General features: G+C 40.4%; 1 protein-coding gene across 1 annotated transcript in view; it reads left to right on the forward strand.

The window, feature by feature from the left end:
* Positions 1-10,232: 10,232 nt before the first annotated feature.
* ATP13A5 (ATPase 13A5) overlaps positions 10,233-18,784 on the forward strand; it is a 125,362-nt gene continuing 116,810 nt past the window's right edge. Inside the window, exon 1 of the mRNA XM_053564743.1 lies at positions 10,233-10,360. Within this exon, the coding sequence (XP_053420718.1) occupies positions 10,301-10,360 (60 nt within the window). The 5' untranslated portion in view covers positions 10,233-10,300. The remainder of the gene's footprint in view (positions 10,361-18,784) is intronic.

Genomic DNA, 18,784 nt, shown 5'->3' on the forward strand with positions numbered 1-18,784 from the left:
TAAAATGACTGCCAGCTGGCTGAATGCTCTTTCAAGAAGCTGAGCCGGTTTTCTTTGACTCAGCCCAAGGTCAGCCTTGAGAATTTGATAAAGGCTTAAATAGTCTCAGGAATGCAACCACAATGCATGGCTAATTGAAAACTGGTTTGACCCAGGGATGATTTTATAAGTCTACATCTGCCCTAGGTGGATTCTGGAATTGAATCTGGATGCCCAGAGTCATACTTGGGAGAGTTCAAATCTTTTGTCTTCCCATGCCTCAGCCTTATACAGCAGTCAGGGAGGGTCACAGGTGTCCCCAGGGACAATGGGTGGTAGCAGGAGTCTGGCCTGCACCTGGGTCATGTGAGGGCAGAGCTGGCCTAAGGTCTTGGACTTAAACCTGTGCCCATATCTGACTGCATCACTAGGGGCTCCACAGTGCTTAGACAAAGTCAATCTCAAAAGTGATTCTTTTGAGGAATGGTACACGGGCGTTAAGAGTACAAGCTCAGAAGTCAGGTCTGAGACTAATGTGAACTTCTCTGATTTGCCATTATTCACTTTGTCTGCATCTTAGTTTCCTTGGTTGTGAAATAATATTATACATATTGTTATAATATTGACCATAAATGCATATTGGTCTCTGTCTCTAGTCCCTGGCACAGAGCTCCTAAACCCTTCTAATTTTTCTGAGTGATAGAAATGCTAGCAGAGTCTTGTATCATAACTCTCTGCCCCAGTTCCTGAGATACAGCATCTAACACTCTTGTTGATGGGGTTCTAAGAGAATCCTTTGTTTTAATATTTGGCCTTTGACCCCTAGTTCCTAGCACAGAGCTCCTAATCTTTTGGAATTTCCTGGGATAAAATAAAATGATTACAAAGATGGGAAATGGATACAGGCATTTCAGAATGAGCTGAATCCCAAGGATATCTTAAGGAGAACACGATATAAACCTCTTAATTGTTTTCTCAAGGCTAATTTCTTACTAATTAATGGCAGGAGCATCATTTGTTCCAGTAAGTTGAGTGGAGTTTTGGTGGGCTTCCTGATGGAGGCTGGCCATCAGAAAGACTAAGCTCTGATCAGAAGTTTGGAGCTGTTAACCCTGCTCGCCATTCTCCAGAGCTAGGAGAGGGTCTGGACATGGAGCTGAAAATCCATCACGCCTATGTAATGAAGCCTCCATTAAAATCCTCCACAAAAATTCATGGCTATGGGCATGAAAATATTATGTATTACCTCATTTACAATAGCAAAAATCAAAGGAGATTAAGTGTGGTACACAATTTCTTTTATTTCTCTGATTTTAAGGAGGCTTCTTACATCTTGGCTTTGCACTTGGTAGCTATTTAATGTGTTGTGCGAATCAGTAAAATAGCAAATAGAAGGCATAGGAGAAGAATAAATGAACTGATGAACTCACTACAAACTTCTAGGAATTGAATGTATATAATTCCATTAGTGCAAATGTAATTATCCATGTTTTACTATTTGTTTAAATTTATTCCTTTTCATTTAGTCTGTTTATTCTTGAGATACAGAGTGATCTACCTCTGTGCTTACAGAATCAATTACTTACATGTCAACAGTCAACTTTCTTTCTAGACTTCATTTTACAGCTATTTTTGCCCATCATGTAACTACTACCCGAAAGAATTGTGTTTCTTCTTTTAATTGGCACCGTTGGATAACTTCCAAGCCTATGAGAGCTCCTATAAGATGCAAAGACTTGTGTAAAGCAGCTCACACTTAGAGGTAATGCAGGTAATGTTTGATTTATGTTTTTGCTGTCACGTCACATGTTAGCCTATTCTCTCCAGGGAATAGTCCACAGTCATTCTCAGGCTTCTTTTTGGAACATGGTTCTCAAACTTGACCCATCATGAAAATCTTCAAGGAACTTATGCCTGGACCCAATCTCAGGCATGCACTCAGTCTCCAGCATGGGTCCTGAGGAGCTGTTTCTAAGCTCTGCAGGTGATTCTGATGATAAATCAGGTATAGGAATCAGAGTCCTAAAAGACTAACACATTGTTTTCTCCTAAACGTGCTATCTTGTACTTGTCTACGAGGAGACTCTTCCACAGTTTTTCCAGCCTGCTTACCCCATGTTGAGGAAAACTTTTGTGGTATATTTCCTTTGGAAATACTGTCACTGTGAATTCTCTATATTATAAAAGCAGTCCCCAATGAGAAGAAACCCTGCTGACAAAATTCTGTCCTTTGAGGTTTGCCTACTTATCCTTGGTTTTTGTTAAAACTTGAAGTCTGCATTCTTGACAAAACAAGTACTAGTGGCTGGGGTTTAATGGGGAAAGAGTCCATGAGCCGAGGGCAAAGACATAGAATAGGGTTTAATAACTTACATTCTTCATGTTAGCTGAAAATTTGCAAAAACAAAAACAAACAAACAAAAAACCTCCCTGTTTAAGCTGTTCCCTCAGATAAGGGAGAAAAAGAAAACTGACTCTGGACCATTCTGTGGTTTGAATATTTCAAGGTAAGCTTTACCTCTCCAATTAGGCTAGATCATCTGCAATTTGTTAGTAAGAAATCAATTTGCCTTGAGACCTCAGTTGAGAGGTTTATACTATACTCTCCTTAAGATAGATCTTGGGATCCTGCTCATTCTGGAATGCCTGCATCCATCACCCATCTTCGTTACCATTTGACCTCATCCCTGGGGAAGTTCTTTGAATTGACAAATGCAATGGAACCCTTATTCCAATTTCAGAAATTCCATTGCCCTTCTGTTCAGCACCCTTAACTGGTCTCAGTGGTAGTGAGTGTTTTCAGTAGTGTGGAGGAAAGCAGAGGGGAAAGTTTAATGATCATCATGGCATTGAATTGACACAACAGTAGTATCTTTTCGGCCACTGGTCAGACTCAGAATGGTGACTTATCTGACAGACACGGTTAACATTTGACAATCATTCTCACAGACAAGTCCTACAACTGGCAGTCTGGGTAGATTCGTTCTTGTGGGCAGTCATCTGGAAAACCCTCTAGAATATTAAATTAAACAGACTTTCTGTTCCTCTGCAGCTACATACCCAGAGCATGGGGGTAATGTGGCATAAGCTTTGGGAAGCTCAAAGTCCTTGACTGTAATCAATACATTTCTAGAAGTACAAAGTGAGCTGTTGCATTTTCCTGGAACAATCCTAAAAACTTATGGAGGAAGAATGGTCAGACCAGGAGAAACTAGTAAGGGAGTGAAAACAATACAAGTAAGAGTGTGATTTGGGGCAAAGTCTTAACCTCCACCTGATGCTGCCAGGCAGGTTTGGAATGTGAACTTTACTTCGGTTTGTCCCAGGTCTTGGTGAGGGAGCAAGGCTTCATACTCTGGCTGGTTCATGGTTGCTTGGGCAGGGTAGGAGCAGGGAGTAAACTCCAGGTACCTTTGAGTCTTTGCTAGAAAAGGCAGAGGGGCATATGGGCAATCCTCTGAAAAGAGTCACAGAAATAGGCCATTTGAAGAAAAGCACACGAAGGGCTGTGAAGACGGTGAAGATGTCCAGGAAGATCCAAGCAGACCACACAGTATCTGCCAGTGACCGACTCCAGGAAAAGCGGATTGCATAGGCAGGGAAAGAGTGATTTATTCACTCACATAATACTTATCGAGTGCCCATTATACATGCCTCTCTCTGTGTGTAAGTGCTTCCATTTGAAGATGAATGGTTCTTTCCCTTGAATGTGATAAGAACCATTCTTGACTTTGGTATCAAATGCTATGGATACAGTTCTCAAAGCCAAGTTGGTGGATCCAAGGACAGTGAGGACCTCCAAACCTGGGATATATAAAGCATTTGGAAAATAAAATTGACTCTATGAGTGAGTAAATCAATTAATATTTATTTGATGACTGAAGAGGCAATTTTAAAATCTAAAACAGAAGTGATTTAATAAAAGTAATAATTGCTATAATGATCCACACCAGATTTACAGTATCTGCAATGCACAAAGCCTTGTTTTGCAATAAAAACAAGTAGAGCCTATGATTTAATCCACATTCTGGTACCCGACTCCCATGAGGGGCATGGAAGAGCTAGCTCAGCCAGTTTTTTGTCTCAACCCCATGGAGGGAAGCTGCAGGCACGCTTAGAGTAGGAGCAGAAATAAGAGCCCCAGAGAAAACCTATTAGCAGAAGACGGAAGTCTTTTCTGCATCGATCAGAAGTCAGCTGTGAGTGGGTACCATGAGGAATTTCTTTCCTTTCAGGTTTACATGCTATAATCACAAGTCCCTGGGCTTCCTGGTTGTCCGTTAGAGGTTGCAGGTATTCCAACAATCAATCACTCTCAAATCATCACCTCTGCAAACAGATTCTAAACCATCCAGTTTCCATAGAGGAAGACTCTTCCAAGGATCCAGCTAAACCATGAATGGTGCATGTTTTTAACATACATATATCAGTGGTATTTACATGTATCAGTGACAAGCCACCTGGAGCCTGGCAATGAAAGATGAGCTTGCTAAAGCCCTTTTGAAAATTGAGTCACAAGAACAGCTGGAGGAAAAGTGAAGAATGTGTAAGATTGGATTCAAAAGCACAGGTCCAGTAGCCTGAGTTCAAGGGCAAGATCTATACCCCATTTATCTCTGGATTCTCATTTCAAGGCTTAAAATAGAATTCCGCACGTGGCAGTTTTACACATGTATAGGCAGAATTGAATTAAGGAGAGCTGAAAAGATTGGTGAGCTACTATTACACCTCCAAAGGTTGTGTGTTTCTGATCTTATAAGATCTTTTTAATAATTCTCTAGCCAGGCAGTGAATTAATGTTACATGAAGTTGAAGAATAATTTGGGAAGGTCCCATTTTACAGTTTGGGTGTGTGTGTGTGTCCAGAAAAGGAAGTAAAAATATTTTACCCTAAAGCATATTTCTTTGATATATTTTGAGTAATCCTGCAGAGTTGTGTTTTGTAGGGAAAATTTGCATCTGTAAAGAAACTACGTTGATTTGGCCAGGTTTTCTCTGAGGCCTTCCATTGTCCAGATATAAGAAAGATTAACCGAGAGTCTGATACTTTTAAAGGCCTGAAAAAACATTCACCATCTGTCTTCTCAGACCACTTCTACCTGTGAGGTTTCATCCACATAACAAGATCACCTTTGCTAGCCAAACCTCCTTTTCTCTCTCTCTAATAACCTATTTGCCACCATCCAAGCCCATATTCTTTTGGTACCCTCAAGATAGCATATAGGCTTTACATCTCATTGGGAGGTTGGATAACTGATACTGTCCATGTACACGTAGATTTTGTCTGCCTTTTCTCCAATTAATCTGATTTTGTTGAGTTGATTTTTCAGCAAACCTTCAGAGGGCAAATGGAAGTTTTTTCCCTCAGCTACAACACAAGGTAAGATATAATTTTACTTCTACACCTCTAAGATTTGCCATATTACACCAAACTCTCAATTTGCTGATCTCCAAAATAGAAATTTGAGGTGGAGAGTGGGAAAGTCCACCATTCATACTTCCCCTGGACACTCCATATTTGTGTGTCCTCAAGGAATAGCTCCTTGTTTTGCTCTAAGCTTATAGAATTCATGGTTGTTTGGGTTCAATGGTAGTTGTACGTGGAAGAAACTAGGAATAGTTGGCTCTGTCTATGAACAGATTAAGCACAATTAAAGAGAAGGTATTTGAGCCCATATTTCAGAAAGAGGATTAGTCACATACCAAAATTCAAATGTCTTCCTAACCTTTGTGGTTGTTGCAGAGACTCAAAATGTCACTCAGAGATCAGTGGCCACTTGCTACCTTGTCACACTGATATAGAGGCTCTCAGGTTTCTGTAGCTCCTCCTTATTCTTCAAGGACACAAGCCTTCCTCACCTCTGCCTTGCATAGTCATCACCTCTGAACGGTTTTACTCTTTCACCAGACTCTGAGTCCCTTGAGATCTAGGTTGATCTATCTTTACCCCTCTCTGGGACTATCATAGGGTCAGTGTGGCAGACACTGCTTGGTAGCCCCTTTTTTAGACCCCCCCTGGTAGGGGTATTACATTACTAGCCAGTTTTGCAAACAGGTGTGGTCACCTGAGTAAGCTCCAACCGCTCTTCCAGCATGAGTGCAGAATACCTCTGCCAGGACTAGTCCATGGAAACTTTCACTGGCTGTCCTTCATGCATTCCCCCTTTCATATAATCATATAATCATACCAGAACTGGAAGCCACATATTGAAGACAGTGGAAGTGCAGAGGAAAGAACCTCGTTCTCCAAATCACTGCATGTTGAATACCCTCTCCAATGCTCCGCCAATGCCCTCCCACCACCACCAACTTAGCCCCATACTAAACCACTGAAAATTATTACTGTTTGTTATAATAGCAGTCAGTCTGTATTACCTAAACCATTTTGCTTGGGTGGGTATTCAACAATGTTTGAAACAGAATGCTTTAGTCAGGTTTCAGTGGTGAGTAGAGAAAACAGCAAAAGAGCTTTAAAGACTAGATAAGAAACCCAATTATGGACTAGTTTTTTCCTTTAGACATTGGGGCAATGGAGATCAGGAATCTTGTCTCTGCAAAGTAGGAGGGTGAGGCATAGTTCTAATCCACTCCACCATGTCCATTTGCATCTTCATTGAATAAGCCTCAGAGGTGGGGATGTATCCTCTTTCTTTAATCTATATAATCCCTGTGTCCTTCACCTCTATAGCATGTAGAACAGAGTTCTAGAGAAAGTACACAGGAGAGGTGGTTGTATTTCTTGGTGGAAACACACAGAACTCGGAGGCAGGGAAGCTGGCTTTGAGCCCTAGATCTGTCATTATTTCACTGTGCAGTTCTAAGCAAACTTTCTCCCATCTCTGTTTCTTTTTTGTTTTCTGGAAATTGTGTTCCAGGTCAGAGACTGTGGAGGGAGAGGAGATATTCTCTCAGTCACTTCCTCTGGCTCTTTATTCTTGATAAGAAGGCCCCTCAGAGGGCTAGGACTTGGCTTCTTGAGAGATCTTTAATTCTTTTTTTTTTTTTTTTAAAGAAATAGTCTCACTCTGTGTCTTGGGTAGAGTGCTATAGCATCAAAGCTCACAGAAACCTCAGAAGTTTAGGCTCAAGTGATCCCTTGCCTCAGCCTCACAAGTTGCTGGGATTATAGGCACCCACACAATGCCCTGCTAGTTTTTTCTATTTTTAGTAGGGATAGGGTCTAGCTCTTGTTTAGGCTGGTCTGGAACTCCTGAGCTCAGGCAATCCACCCTCCTTGGTCTCCCACAGTGCTAGGATTACAAGTATGAGCCACGGCACCTAGTCAGCAAGGATCTTAAATTCTTTAGGCTCCTGTGTAAGGTGGACATTTTACTCCCTTTTCCTTTCTGTGTCCCCCATCTGGCTCTTCCCTCCCCTCTGGTCTCTGGAAGCCCCTGCCTTATGCTGTACAGTGCTGATGCCTCTCTTCTCATCAGTGAAGAGTTCGTCTTTAGGGTTTATTTGGATGCACTGTGTTCTGCTTAGTCACAAGCAAGTGGAAATCTGGCCTTGTTGGACAGACAATATTTGGAGAATCCCAATAACTTCCTGAACTCTATGGCTAGATATAATAATGTGACCTGAAGGAAGCTACTTGTACCCATGCTGAGGCTGTTTCTCCCACAAGAAGCTGCCAATGCCAGCCTTCCACACACACACAGATTTAAATTAAATAGATGATTCCTGGGCCTTCAAGAAACTGGTTGAATGACTGGGGTGTGACTGGATCCCTAGATTGCCTATGAGCATTTGACACAAGATCTTTTAAGCTTTAAGCTTTAGGATCTGTTGTGAACTTTCTAGGAGGCAGAGTTTAAAGCTGTTATAATAATTATTTCCACAGAGCATGTCCTTTGGCGGCTAAAGCAAATGCTCGGTGCTTATTAGCCTCAAGATTACCTAATACAAACTTTGAAGTGATGAGTTAATTCTTCAAATGGTGAATGGGTCCAACCAACGTAAGCATGCATACCTCGGGGCATGCAAGCTTAGTGCCTGAAAGGTGCTGGTGAGCAAATGTGATTATCAGAAGACTTTATGTTGAACTGAATATTTTGTACTTGTACAGACAAAAGAATGCTTGCTTATAAGTGGGAAGGAGCTGGGATCTTGGGTCTTGGCTAGCGGAGAGTCCAGTTGGTCATAGTGTACAAGCTCTTCGTGGCTGAAGAAGTCTTTGCATCTCCATCATTATCACTCCCATCTTTCTATTCTTAATTGTTACTTTGATTTCTCTTAATACTTCAGATAGGCTAGACTTTCCTGCCTCTCTTGACTTTTGTCATGCACTTCGTTCCTTGGCCTACACTGTGCTCAAACCTGCCTCTATCTCCTATTCCTTCCATCTGGTTAACTTCTGCTCATCTTAATAAGCTGGTCTTATTCCATTAAGTTGAGTTTAGTATACTTCCTACTTAAGAGGCTATTGCCTTGTCTGTCTGTTCCAAGCAACTGTAAACTTCCTCAGAGTAGTGACTCTGTCCTTTATACTGTTGTATCTAAGAGCCTTGCACTATGTCTGGAATATCTGTTGCTCCATACATAACTGCTGTGTAAAATTGAATGGAACTACTGTAGCTTTATAGAAACACTTAATTATATATTTCACATGGTGTCTGGATCCAGGCACAGGTCCATGACTAAGCAGGATGACAAGAATCTAAGCTCTCTTATTCTCCCATCCATAATCATTCTCATGGTAATTTTCATCCTGTTCATGACCTAAAGATGGCTGCCCTGCTCCAAGTATTGCATCCTCATGCATCATCACTTTCAAAGGAAGAAAAAAGGGATAGAAAAAAAGTGTTCTTTCTCTTTCATCAAGAGGATAATCTTTCCCACTAGAACCATGCCACAGTTGTCCTTCCTTTACATTCTGTGCTCAGACCTGGGTTGCATGCCTACTCTTTGACCAATCCTCAGGGTGAGCTGGGGTTCTTTCAGCAGAAAATGAGTGAACAGCTGATGGGTAAGAAGTGAACGATGATGTCTTTTCTGAGCTTTATCCTGGTTTGGTACTACTTAAAATGCAACCTTTGCAATGGCCTATTTTTCTTTCGTATTGGCACCTCTGTAGCCTCATTGAAATGAAAAGTTTTAGTTGTATATTTATTTTTATCAGCCACTTTCTTCTGGACCAGAGAGCACTTTGACCTCTGCTGAATATCACAATGGACACTTGTGCCCACTGAAGGGAACCAATGACTATTTTAGTCAATAGAAAGAGTCAAGCATTATCCCCTAATGGTTCTCACTGATAGTGATTTTTTTCCCTGGTCAAAGTGGAAAGAATACAATAAGAGGCAGTGAAATGACACAGTTTTTATTATGAACAAATTAATCCCCAAATTTATCACAGTTTAGTTATTTTTTTTGATGATAATAATAAATTTAGTGTTGATCACACAGGTATTGAAATGTGGGTTATATCCTTTTTGGCTCCTCTTCCCTCCATATACTTTCTTCATTTGAAAATATTTTGTAAATTATAAAGGAAAAATGAAAGGAATCAAATTATTATTATAGTTTACTTTCCAAAAGAGCCTTTTCCCCTTTTTTAATTTTTTAATTTTGATTTTTTTTTTAACTTCCTATCTCTTCTTGATTAGTGCTATGATTATGACGATGATTACTTATCTCTTATTGAGAGTGGTGGGGGCTAAAGTTGACCTTTGTCACATATTATCTTAAATCATTTTCTCAACCCTCTAATTATTATTGACATTTGATGCACTAGAAATGTAAACTTCAGATTTTAAGTGATTTGTCGAGGGTCATCAGTAAAGCAGGGATGAGAACTCAGATTTTTCTGATTCCAGAATGATTCATTCCCCATCATAAGCCAAACTCCTTTCCTTCAATTCCCTTTGCCACCCCTAGTATGTTCATTACTTTTCCAAAGTTCACAGGGTTTTCAAACATCTCTAACTGGTTAATCCCTTTGTCTAAGGTTTTTAGCAAAGTAGCTATTTGCATTTATTGGCTAAGACATTTATGGAAAACTTTCTAGCACAACAACTCCCCCCTCCCATCATTCCTTAAGCCTGAAGGCACTTACATCTAGCTCAGTAAAAAAACACTAGGAAAGAAAAAAAAAAAACCACAATAAGAAAATAGATTAACAGACCAATCCTATTGCTGCAGAGCGGATTTCCTCTCATTCTTTTGTTGGTCTAATAGGCAAGGTGTGTGCTAAGAGATTTTAAAAGCACCTAAGAAGGGCAATAACAAAGGGTGACTCATTCTAGGTTCACGGAAGACCAGGTAGCTTTACACTTCTCTCGGGAGTGAGTTAGAAGGGATCCTAACAGGTCTGGTTTAGATGGAGAACAATAAGAAGGAACACCAGGCTTTGCTGAATGAAGGGGAAGAGAATGAATTGGTGAGTCTTCCCTTCTTTTTATTAGTCTTCTCAAAGTGCCACTGGCTGTGGGTGTTGGCTATCATTTTGAGCTAAACTAGAAGACTGACCATAGCACTGATGGTGCTGGTTTTAGGACTGGCGAAGGGTTAAGTCTGGTTAGGCTCCTTGTAAACCACAAGGCACCAAGGACCAGCAGGGGCTGAAAAAGTTTTGTCCTCTGGATGGTAGAGTTCTTACTATCTTTATATGCAGCAGACCTTGTGAAGTCTCTTGAGACATTTTGTAGAGTATTTGGGGCACATTAAGATGTCTCCCCCTTGTTATCTGGATTGTCACACAATTGGACAATCTCTGGAGAAAAACTAAAACTCTTTTTTCTTAGTCTCATGCTTTGGGCGTGTCTGCAGAATCTAGGCTCTGGGTGCTTTGAGCCGAAGTCATGTTTTTTTATAAAAGCAGGGAAAGGTTTTAAACACCAAGTACTAAAGAAAGAGTAGGATGTGGCTGGGATTTTAGCATGTACTAAAAAAATTCTTTTGTCACTTATCCAATCCTTTTTTCCCACTGTGTCTTCTGCCAAACATATGTAAATCTTGAAAAATAATTATTAAAAACATGAAAACTCTCACATTTGGTGCTGAGAAGTTTAAATTTATAATTGTATTTAATCTTCAGAACCTAGTGATGAAAGAACTAATCCTATTTTATTGAAAAGAAATCTTAGGCCAGGGAGGTTAAGTAAGTAACTTGGCCACGGTCATTAGTCCGCAAGGGACAGGCTGGGAATCAAGCCCACCCCATTTCTACTTCATATACTGATGTTCACCTACAAAAGTGCCTCTCATGAGGCAGTGACATAAGGAGACAGAGACGAGGGAAGGGACAGAGTGAGGGCACATTGGGGGTCAGAAAGAACATGGAGCATGTGTCAGAATGGGGTCAGTTTCCTGTCTGGCCTCCCCGGTTCCTAGTGAAACCTGTGTGAAATCTGTACCAGCTCCCTCTCTACCTACTCTCATTTGCTAAGAGATGAACAATTCTATTTACATCTGTGCTGTCCAATAAGACAGCCACTGCCAGGGAATGCTTTTTGAGTACTAGAAAAATAGTTGATTCCAATTGAAATAAATGTCTTTTATGTTTAAAATACGCACCAGATTGTGAAGACCTTAGTAAGAAAACAAAGTAAAGTATCTCAATCGATTTTGCATTGGTTACACATAGAAATGACAACATTTTAGACAGGTGGAGTTAAATAAAGGCTGTTATGAAAATTAATTTCACCTGCTTCTTCTTACTCCTTCAATGTGGCTGCTGGGGAATTGAAAATTACAAAGCCAGCTCATATGTGTGGCTTATATTATTATACCATGCTGAGCTAGATGATGGTGCTGTGCTTAAAAATCTTCAGACTAAAGAGATACAATAATTAAAATCTATTCACCTGTATTCATTGCTGGCAATTCTGTGTTAGCTCTGATGTTTTTCAACATGTAAATTGGTGCTCATGAAAACCTTATGTTGATCTTTATTTTTCTCTAACTAGGTATTAGAGAATAAATAAATAAAGTTTATAGCCCAATTTTTTTTTTTTTTGTGGCTTTTGGCCGGGGCTAGGTTTAGAACCCTCCACCTCCGGCATGTGGGACCGGCGCCCTACTCCTTGAGCCACAGGCGCCGCCCATATAGCCCAGTATTTTAATTCTCTCAATTACAGATGGGGCAGGTGTATCAAAGGATTAGATAATGGGTCAGGTGCCATAGTTTTCTTCTTTTTTGTAATCAAACACCTTTGGAGACATCCACTAAAAACCTCTATTAGGAATCAAACTATGTTTACCTTGTGCTGTCAGGGCATTCGGGGCAAGGGGTGAGGGGTAGCTATAGACTTCTCTTTCATAAATCTTTCTCTTGGGCACACAGGGTAGATGCAAATCAGGTAATCTGGCGAGTCAGGCAGGCCCTGGGAGGAACTTGGGTGACAGAATTGTACAAGCTAAGGAGGAAGCTGTGACTTAGCTCCGGGCAGCAGCGCACCTGAAAGTCAACAGCCCAGTGTTGTCAGATCTTTAAAGGGAAGCCAGAAATCTGGATTTTTATGTGATAGAGCCTGATTATAAATTTCGAAAACAAATTTAAAAAATATTTTTTTGAAGGCGGCGCCTGTGGCTTAAAGGAATAGGGTGCCAGCCCCATATGCCAGACGTGATGGGTTCGAACCCAGCCTCAGCCAAAAACTGCAAAAAAAATGTATATATATATATATATATATTTTTTTTTTTTTTGAGATAGAGTCTCACTTTGTCACCCTCAGTATAGTGTGGCAGCATCTTAGCTCACACCAACCTCAAACTCCTGGCTCAAGTGATCCTCTTGTCTCAGCCTCCTGAGGAGCTGAGATTACAGGCCAAATTAAATTTTTTAAACAATCAGTAAGTCAAATCAAACCTGGATGTGGTTCAGTCCCAGTCTTGGGAGCTGCCATTCTGTGATGTTTACAGACTCTGCCTGCTTGCTCTTTTTTTCCTGAACGTTCCTCATGGCCCAGTCTGATTTGCACTTGCATTCTTTATTTCCAGTGAACAATCAGTTGTGATGGTGTGAGAGGAATTGTGGTGGAAGTTAGACACTGTGGATGCAAATAATGCATCCCTCCAGTCAAACACCTGGGAAGACCCTTAGTGGATGGGGAGGCCTCTGAGATTACTTTGTGGAGCTCAGTTTGAATGTGAAGCATTAGCCCCGTTGAAGTCTGTTGTCATTTCTGTCTCCTGTTCTCAGGTCCTGGCTCCTCTGGGAGGGAGATGGGCAGCCTGTGCTTACTGTGCTGGATAAACAGGTTTCCATTTTACCCTCTCAACAGCCCATATAAAGATACTCCTTCGCTGTACAGGCCTTCCCGAGCTTCTCCCACCCACTCCCCACATTTCCATGATTACCTGGCTTTAAAAGGCTTCTTTTTCCTAAGAATTTGTCCTGCCCAGGTGTTCCTCTGAGTCCCTCCACTTGCAGTTGGTTCCTCTTGTCATCTCTTGAGGTCTTTTGGGGGCCCGCAGCTTCACTAACAGCCCCGAGGACCTTTCAGACAGACCCTAAGTGAGCCTGAGGCCCTCAGGCTCTATATAGCTCAATGCCTAATGTAGTGGGATTTGGCCTCGGCTGACCTGGGTTTGAATTCTGGTTCTGTTGGGCAAGTTATGTAACTTCTTTGTGACTACCATCTAGGATTGCGTTGAGGATTATGTAAGGCGATACAGCTGTTCTGAAAATACCTTCCGTAAAACAACATCGTTAATGAATGTTCTATAAAACGTTTCCTCATTCTCCCTACCAATTAGGTTTGAGAAATACAACGTAAAACAGGTCAGCAGGTAAGAGTAGGGCTTCGTAACTCTTGAAGACGTTTGTCTTAGCTCATTTTGTGTTGCTACAACAGAATACCACAAACCAGACGATTTATAAAGAATGGAAATTTATTTCTTACAATTCTTGGCTATGGGAAGTCTAAGATCACAAGGCCACATGTGGCAAGGGCATTTTTGCTGTGCTGTTCCATGATAGAAGGAGGCCAAGGGGCAGGAGAGCAGGAGAGAGCAGGAGGGGACGAAGCTTCAGAGAAGTAGCCCACTTTTGTGATAAAGACATCAATCCATTTATGAGGGCAGAGCCCTTATGGCCAATTCACCTCTTAGTGGACCCCATCTCCCAACACTGTTACGTTGGGGAATAAGTTTCTAGCAGATGCACTTTGGGGGCACATTCAAACCATAGTACGTCATGCTACCCCTTCTCCTCCAGGCATGTGTGGAGGCACACTATGTGCATATCAGCCTGTTTCAGGGTCCTCTCTAATCACATTTACTTTCTGATGATTGGATTTTGTCCTCATCTGAACCACAAGTGATGCTTCATTCATATTATTTGCAAAGCCCAATCATTCCTTCTGGACATACACCCACTGACTAGAAGTCAAAATTACAAATGGGAACAACCCCAAAAGATAACACAGCTGCTTAGCATGGAGAACACAGAACTGGTAGATCAGCTTTTCACTTCATCTTCTTCTTCCAAGCAGCGCAGGAGCCCTAGACTCTGAGCCCACAGACCTGGGCTTTAAGCCAAGACTCTGCAGCTAACCACACGATTGTGGACACCCTTTTGGACCATGCTGGTTGCCTAAAAACAATTCCACTTACCCTCCCAAATCACAAGTTTTGTTAGGGTCACATGTAAAATGTAGAAGGTACTATAAAAGCTAAGGGATCCACTTATAAGGAGTCAGAAGTTACGATGTGCAACTTGAAAAATGCAGGAATACATATGTTAGTTGAAATTAATGTTGAGCATATTTCCCTTTAATTAAAAGTTGGGGAATGATAAAAGTTTGAATTCTACTATTTTTCCAAATAATATAAGAAAAATCAGGAATTTTGATCATTGACATTATTTTACACGTCATGTACCCCCTTGTCCTCCATTAATGGACCAAAAAAATACACACTCACTCAAAGGATTAAATTTGAAAAATGAAAATTGAAATTGAAAAGCCAGACCTACTGGCTCTCTCCTGTCTTCAGTCGGCACAGGCATTAATAGCACGGATGAAGGCAAGCTTAGTAATCTTCAACTGACACCTAGTTATGAGGGACAAAGAACAATACAGGTGACAGAATCAAGATACAAAAATTTCTCTAGGAGTATTGTAGGTGAGAAATTGGCAAGATATCATGTAACAGGCCTCACTATTGAATTTTTGTTTCAAATTATCCTCAAAATATAAGGTAAGAATATCAATGACTCGGGCTTGGTGGCTATGTTATTACTTTGTAACATTACAAAGTAATATTTGGTTATGGTTAAATTTTAGTTGCCAATATGACGAAGTTATAAAAAACAAGTCCTGGAATGCCTTAATATAAGTCTATTCTATAGAATAGAAGAAATAAAAATAGTTCTGCTCTAATGCATACTATTTAGGAAACCTCTAGGAAAATTATATTTAATTCCAAATTTACACTTTTTGAGAAATTTCAAGAAGTCTGGCGTATTTGGAGGAATACCTGCATATCCCATATAAGAACTGTTTGGAGATACTGGGAACAATTCCCCCGAGAACAATCATGACAGTTGTCTTGCAGTTGTTGAGTGGCTGATGTGAAGAACAAAGAGGTTGGCACATTCCTGCCTGACTTATTTTCCTTATGTGAGAACTTCCTAAATACAAAGATTTTTGTGGTGGTAAAATTTTAACAGGACAACCGTACAAGGAACACATCCTTGTAGAATTCCCTGTCGTTGAGTGTGAACAGAACCTATACACTATAACTCCTATGATTATATTTTATGGCAAAAGTGTGAGAGGGATTTGACACACAGCAGGTTTTACCATGTAGCTTTGAAGATGGGAAATGGCAGGAGGCAAGGAACTCTACATGGAATCTAAGACTGACAGTAGCATTCAGCTGACAACCAGCAAGAGAAGGAGGGCCTTGGTGCTCAAGCTGCAAGGAACTGAATCCTGCCAACAGCCACGTGAGTGTGAAGAGTTTCTGAGCTCTACATAAAGCACCTTGATTTCAGTCTTGTGAGATGCTGAGCTGAGGACCCCTCCCTGGACTACTAATCCATGGAGTCTGTGAAATAATGACTTTGCATTGCTTTGAGCCAGTAAGTTTGCCATGCAGCATTAGAAAATGAATACACCATCACAGCTCTGTGAGGCGATGAAACACCTGACTGAAGCAGGCAACAGATGCTCATCTGTGAAAAATGGTGTACAGCTATTTATTTTTTTCCTAATGAGGAATTTGAACAAAATCATCTCTGAGAACCCTCATTCTGATTTACTGATGCTTTTATTCCATAAGTGACTTTCAACAGAGAATGCCGTCTTTTCTCATGCCCTTGATCTAGGGCAAATCCTGGTAGAAATTGTCCCTGCTAATCAGCCCAGGCATCTCATTATCTTTGGATCCACCATTGCTGCTCTCTCTCTGTGTTAGCTTCAATAAACAAGAGGCCTTAGTTGCAGGAAGACCACATGAGCTCTTTTGCTATAGTAGTACTGGTTGACACCAGGGGCATGCCTACAGCTAACAAGGATAGCACATTCATCTCTTTGGGGTTGGTTTTTGACTCACACCGCTGGACCCTGAAAGGTCCTTCCTCCTCCAGAAAGAAAGCACAAAGGGAAAATTTAATAGGCTGAATTAGTGATTAATTATTTTTAACATTTCTGAGACTGTGTTTCTTTTACCTACAAATAATAGTTTATAAGTCACAAAGATAATACTTCTTTTAAGTAATAATAATAATGCTTATTACATAGAGTAGTAGTGAGAATCAAATCACACCAAAGTAAATGTTGAAGAAAAATTAGTTCTTATTATCAAACATAGTTGAAGGTGAAAGTGATTCAAGACATCTTATCCAATACAGGGGAGAATGCGTGAAACTATGATTAACAATGCTTAAAAATTAGTGACATCTAATGCAAATGACTGCTTGTGGCCAAAGAAGGAATAACAGGTTGAAGAATAATGACTTTACCGGCACGATCAGTTAATGAAGGGCAATATCATTCTAACACTAAAGAGAAAGACTTTGAAGCATTGGCAGAGGTAGAGACCAGAGAACTGAGTTTCGAGAATGTCCTCCCATCGAGCATGTATAGAATGCTAGACAGCATGTCCAGGTACAGACAACAAAGGGCGTATTGTTGATAATTAATGGAAACTTGGTGGTGCTGAGACTAAGAAACATATTTGGCATGTTCAGATGAAGACAACAAAGGGCAGATTGTTAATAAATAATCGAAACTTAGTGCTATGATTATTGCTTCAAAAAAAGAAAAAGAAAAGAAAACACGATAAAAGGACATAGAAATATGATCTCCGTGACCATGATTCAGATGTTTCTCTAAGGCTATTATAACATTCTTGCCCATGGAGAAGCCTAACACGTCACCGCAAAAACCCAAAACCAGAAATGTAAACAAATACAAACAGAAAAATCCCTGGCATTTCTATTTACATAAGGGAATTTTCATAGTGAGAATTATTAATGCTATGCCTTGGTTAAGTAAATATGAGTGCATTTGTAACCTAGCCTGGGAAGAATCTTGATTTAAGAGAAATAGCTATAGCTGTGACCCCAAATAGCCATTCTAAAGATTCAAATCACATACTATTGTGCCTATGCATGGTCGGTACTCAAAAAATAATTTAGATGGTACTCAGAAAATAATTTATTCACATGAATGGTGAATGTAAGAATAAAAGGATTTACAAAAACGAAATTGACCTTGTTCACAACATTAGTCTTGCATACATGCCGGTGCTCTGGATACAATGAAAATTCGGGGAAAAAGTTTGGAAGAAATCTCAGGGGTTGGTTCTGTGAGACTAAAAGGATCCTGCCAAAAATGAATTTGGGGGAAGAAATGACATGTTCATGAAGGTGCACCCTATAATCCCCTTTCCTGGGGATTTGACAAATATTAATTCCATCTCTGGTGGCAAGTATAAGGCAAGAGAACCAAGTAAGCCCAGGAGTTGGAGGTTGCTGTGAGCCGCGTGTGATGCCACGGCACTCTACCAAGGGCAGTAAAGTGAGACTCTGTCTCTTAAAAAAAAAAGAAAAGAAAGAAGGGAATATAATCTTAGAGGTGCATTTTTTATGCTAGTACTTAATGTATGTTTTCAATTAATCTATATGAGATAGTCACTTAGAAATCCATTTTAGAACTGAGTAAGTTGGGGCTCAGGCATGTGTCATGTACAAGGCCATATTTCATAAGCCTCAGAGCTAAGATGCTCTGTTACCTTCTCTATTACACTGTTTCCCTCTTGTATGAAGAATGATTATATGGGGCGCGTTTGTGTATATAATTATTACATCTAGTTAATCTGAATCAGTTTGGTATATTTATCCTAAAGTCCTTCTCTCTAGTTTCACAAACACTACAAAGGTGAGCAGTTTTCTTTTTAGCCTCTGTTTGACTTCGATTTTGACAACTTGTGCTCTTCGGGAAAAGCAAAAACTCTATTTAAGCCATTGGATCAATCACTTTTAGAAATACGACTCTGGCTTTGGCTTAGTTCTTCATGCTGCCTGTGATCTCTTCACAATGAGTCCAGTGGGATTAGTCACTTCTAATCTACTAAAGTTTTGTTGAATTGTATGTTACTCAGGATAATATGAACTCTTAACACATATCAAGTACTCAAAATGTTTTGGGAACTGAACTAAATGCTTTGCATGCATTATCTCACTGGTTTCTCACAACAATCCTAGGAGGAAGCTAATAATAGTGAGAATTATTATTCTCATTACGGAGGAAGAAATAGAGGCATCAGAAGCAGACCAGATTGCCTAAAGTCCTATGTATGGTTAAGTGGTGGAGGTAGGACTTGAGCTTGGTTTCTCATGCCAGGCCTTCAG

The sequence above is a fragment of the Nycticebus coucang genome, chromosome 16, assembly GCF_027406575.1.
Source record: "Nycticebus coucang isolate mNycCou1 chromosome 16, mNycCou1.pri, whole genome shotgun sequence".
NCBI classification, from domain to species: Eukaryota; Metazoa; Chordata; class Mammalia; order Primates; family Lorisidae; genus Nycticebus; species Nycticebus coucang.